Below are 5,007 nucleotides of genomic sequence, written 5' to 3' on the forward strand. Positions count from 1 at the left end.
GGCAAACACTCTTTCCAAGCAAAGTGTGGCCCTCTCCGATGGGCATATGATTTATGAATATGTAGTCTATGGTATCATTTGTGGCCAAAGCTATTTTGAGAGAAATTTTGTACTTTGTTTGTCTATCCCTATTTTGTTATGTTTTTTGCTCTCAGTTTGAGTATCTTTTTGATAGTATTATTGTAATGTTGTAATGAATCATTTTTTTTTGGTTATATTTCTAAAATTTACAATCTATGGTGGGCAAGACTTGTAATAGACGTATACTGATATGATATAAAACAATCTTCACTTGCAATAAAAACACGTTTATGTTTTTTTCTTCCGAAAATATATATATAAAAAACTCACAATGAAGCGTCGTCGTGGCTTTCAGTGGTGTGGTTATTATTTGCGGTGGGAAAAAGTTAAAACTTTTCATTTTTCTATTTGATAAAAGGACGATTAACAAAATCCAAAACTTTTAAGCAGGCCTGGAATTTGACGTCCCACAGGACGTATTTGGCGTTCCAGAACGTATTTGACTGTTACCAGAAATTTTCTCCCGTCAAATCTGACGTGTGTTAGAAATCGATAACCTGTCAAAATGACGGCCCATTTCAAATTGAACCTGTCAAAATCTATAATACCTGTCTTAACCTACAAGCGCCTCTAAATTGGCAACCAATATTTCCAACAGTCTAGTGTTTAATACAGCTCCAGTGTTTAATACAGCTCCAGACAATACCCTATCGGTGCCAGGCTATCTTGACAGTACCCTGCCAACCTATGCGTATAGTTATTCCTAAAACATGGTCATCCTGCCATCATATGTTTTGACATATATTCCAGTTCACACCCACCGGTGAGTCACTTGACGTTCCAAATTCCAATGCGCCTGACCCAATTTCGTTAACTCACGGTTATGGTATCGTGATTCCAACGTAAGTTGCCTTTGTCCTGGACGATAGAATTTAACTGAAGTTGGTGAATTCAAAATTTGAAAATTGAAATGGGGAAAGGATATTCGCGCTATTCACCCAGCATAAATCATCTAAAATAGCAAGCATGGTCCATCCGAAGTAGGAAGCATGATTGTGGGGTTAGTCCAACATTGTGCAGGAGTCTGTGGAAGCAGGATTAGAGATGGAACCATTTGCGCATCAGCGAAATCCAAATCTCTCCCAGAATTCGAATGAATGGAGGAGCTTGCTGTTGCAGAGCAGGTATCGAGACAATGGTTTAGTATCCAGATTGCACGCTGCAAGTAAGTCCAGTTACTAGTTGCTGCTCTTAACCTAACCCACTGCTTATTACTTTATTTTCTGTTCTCTTTGTTTATTGGGTCGATGAGACAAAGATAAATATTATTTACACATTGTTGTTAAATTTTGATTTGCTTTGTCTAAATTGGTGTTTCTAATTATTTATATAGATTCAACACACCTAAAAATCTCTAGGGCACTTCAATTGTGAAGAGTTTACCATCAAACTTATGATTTCAATGAATCTCTACTGAATCATAGACAAATTAGATAAGAAAATAAACAGGGAAACTTTTCAAAATTTGACACTAGTCTTATATTCATCCAACCATGAAAGATTATAAAAAAATTGAACTTCTATTAAAAAGTGTATGTTAAATAAATTCTTCATTAAAGAAATGCCAAAATAAAAATGATAAAAAAAGATTGACACTCATAAATTTGAATAAAACGTAAAATGAAAGGCATGAAAAATACAAAAACGTCATCAAATTTTCATTTGACAGGTAGAAAAAATTTGAAATTCCAGGCCTGCTTTTAAGGAATAGATCGAAATTTGCTTTTGGAATCTCTTTCCTTAAGTAATTAAGATTTTAACCGTAGATTTACAATGGAGAAGTCACGAAATCATTAAGGTCTAACAACTTCAATGTTCTTAATATAAAATGTGTATAAAGTACAATTGGGATCAAATCTGATCATCACTGCGGTTCGAAGCCCGCTGCTCGGCCCCATTTCAATTGGGCTATTGTTGCCCGTGTCATAAACAGGGTAAGGGACTAACTTTAATTTGTACACGTAGACCCCCTGCGGACGACCTAAACATTGGGAACTCATGGAAACTGGTTTGGTATAATCAAGACACTTCGACGATCGTATCCAGCTTCGCTGTCCAGTGTTTTCTGGGAGACCCAAACTGCGACCGGGCAGACTTTGATTTATTACTTCCACACCCAGATCTCGATTTCATTTTTTCTTCTTCTGCCCCTGCGGATATTTCTCCAATGTGTGGGTTTGTGTAGAAGCTGGGCTGAATATAATCTCCGATCCCATATTTGGTGCACATCTTTTGCAGTGTAGAATTAGCCTTGTAAAGCAAACAAGCCATATCTGACTCGGAAACCACAAACTGTAGCTTCTTTCGCGGAAGTAGAAAGTATATTTGACCAACCTCTAACTCCTGGCAGGGGAGAAGCTCCCGCATTTTTTGGCCGATGTAAAGGCAATCAGAGTTACAAATAAAATGGTCCGGGCTTTCTATTAAGATCTGTTGGGCCTTTACAGGACGAGAAAATTGGTAATAGGTGCCGTCCATCAATATAACAATGGCTGCAGGTGCTCCTCCACATCCTCCTCCCAATGCTGCGTAAGAGGTCACTGCAGATGACATGCAGATTCCCATCTTTACGAGCCTTTCAAACTATGGCAACCTTACTTGATCAATGTCGATCTCCCTCAAATCTGCTAATACGAATGGCTCCTTCTCTCTCTTTGTTCTCATCTATAAATGATGAGCAGGAGGAGGGAAATGGAGAGAATTTATAAAGAAGAACTTAGAGGTCTGCTGATCTGTCTGCCAATAAATTAATCACAAACGACAACTGCAGGTGATCTGCTGAACTGTTTGATAATAAACTATCGACATTTGTTATTATTGGAGGAGGCAGCGCTCGTGTATGAATATCTATTTTATGTAAAGGCGAGCTAAGGGCACCTTCTGCTCATGTGTTCCTGGAAAATGCAGGGATGGTTGGGGCTATAAATATAAAATTGGAAGATAAGAGTTAGGGCATGAGGCAAGAGACATGGAAGCAGTATCATGTGTAATGTAACACATGTTGGATATCACGAGATTGTGCCAGTGAGTGTGTCGGGTATCAAAACTGTTGAAGTCGTAATTTCAACGCAGCCGTACTGCGCTCCCCAAAACCATCGAACAAAACCACAAACCGCCCAGAGCATATCGCACTGCCTTCCAGCGAAAAGCTGTTTCCGTATATTTGTCTCCGATGCGATTTGGTGCAGACGCGTGTCACTCCCCTGACATCAGCCAACGTAATTTATCGGAAGCTAAAGTTCTGTAGCATGAGGCCTTCCGATATTTTCCTCCACCGTCAGATTTGCTCCCGCGCTCTCCGCCGTCGATCGTCTGAATCTGCATACGGGCCCGCATCAAATCAAGGCTTAGCGTGGAGTAAAATTAAGTTTCGTTGACCATACTTCTTTTTAATGCATTGTCATAGGTGTAGGTATTGCATTTAGTTCTCTTATACGGCATATTAATTTACATAAAAAAACGTGTTATTTTTTTTGTTGGTGCGTTGACCATTTTTGGGATTAAAAAAAAACATAACAAGTGAAATGTGCTTAGTGTTGTGGTTGTTGCATACGGGAGGAATCAGAAGCTGGGAGCAACGAAAAGATTTATTTTGAGGTTTGTATGCGTGAAATTTTATATAGAACAGGGTTGTAATGTTTTGTGGAGCATCGTAAAACTATGGTGCAGTAAAAAAAATGAAAACGATGTATTAATGCACAGTAGTGCATAAAGAAAATGGTGGAGCGTATTTGTTTTGGATGCATATGTAATTTGTTTTTGTTTTACAGCAGCGTGTAAAAATAAGTTTTACACCAGTAAATGTAAATGGAGGTTTTACAGCAGTAAATGTAACTGGGAATTTTTCCAGCAGTGTAAATTCTCATATGAAGACAGAGTAAATGTTTTTGTTAAATGTATTTTGGTGAATCCCTCTCAGAAAAGAGGATGAATATGTATGAGGGAATATATTTTTGAATAGAAATCATTTATGGTGGTGTAATACTCTGTTCCTCTGTAAAAAAATTTTAAGCCTTCCTGTGCACAAAAGATCCTGTGGAAGTGAAACAGAGCATTGTCTCTGTGTGTTTGAAATCTTGGTGTTTTGGTATTTTCCCATCAAAAATATCCAACAGTGGTATCAGAGCAGGTTTAGGCTCTTTGAAGGTGACAAAGACGCTGAAGGGAGGAGTTTGTTGCAGCAGTAAAACTTCTCAAGCAGAGTGAAGGCTCAGTCAACAAAATACTCAGGTATTTCACAAAGTTTTTTTTGTGTTGCTGAAGAAACAGTCAGTTGTTTTAAACACACAGTCAAGGATTTAGAGGCATAGATTAGAATGCAAGGAATGGCCAGCACCAGCACTGGTATGGGTATGTTTAACACCCAGCTCCCACAGTTTAATGGAAAGAACTATGATTATTGGACAATAACTATGAAAGTCCTGTTTGCCTCTCAAGATTTATGGGAAATAGTTGAAGATGGCTTTGAAGAACCAGCAGATGAAACTGAGTTTAATAGATTAACTCCAGGAGAGAAGGATCTGCTGAAGAGCAATAGGAAGAAGGATTCAAAAGCCCGTGTGTTGTTGTATCTAGCAGTAGACCAGAGTGTGTTTCCAAGGTTAGCAGCAGCTAAGACATCCAATGAAGCATGGGAAACCCTTAAGACAGCCTATCAATGCATGGAGAGAGTGAAGACAACAAAACTACAATTGCTGAGGAAGGATTTTGAGAATCTGTGCATGAAGGAGTCAGATAACATTGACTCATTCTTCACTCATGTGATTGGTGTAATCACACAAATGAGAACTCATGGAGAAACCATTGAAGATAGAAGGATTGTGGAGAAAATATTGAGGGTCTTACCGTCAAGGTTTGATGCCATAGTCACCACCATTGAAGAGACAAAGGATCTCTCAAACTATTCAGTTGATGAGCTACATGCAT

At 38.5% G+C, this 5,007-nt stretch overlaps 1 protein-coding gene across 1 annotated transcript; it reads right to left on the reverse strand.

Moving 5' to 3' along the window:
- Nucleotides 1-2,100: 2,100 nt before the first annotated feature.
- On the reverse strand, nt 2,101-2,646 carry LOC149198343 (uncharacterized). Its single transcript, XM_089409015.1, has one exon. The coding sequence runs from the start codon at nt 2,644-2,646 to the stop codon at nt 2,101-2,103; it is 546 nt and encodes a 181-aa protein (XP_089265141.1).
- Between the last annotated feature and the right edge of the window lie 2,361 nt (nt 2,647-5,007).

This window comes from Pinus tabuliformis, chromosome 2_2 (genome assembly GCF_031772625.1).
Source record: "Pinus tabuliformis cultivar Carrire ecotype Pingquan chromosome 2_2, CPIR1, whole genome shotgun sequence".
NCBI lineage: Eukaryota > Viridiplantae > Streptophyta > Pinopsida > Pinales > Pinaceae > Pinus > Pinus tabuliformis.

Excerpts from the sequence above, each read along its gene's own strand:
- LOC149198343 (XM_089409015.1), bottom strand. The coding sequence starts at position 2,646 with ATGGGAATCTGCATGTCATCTGCAGTGACCTCTTACGCAGCATTGGGA.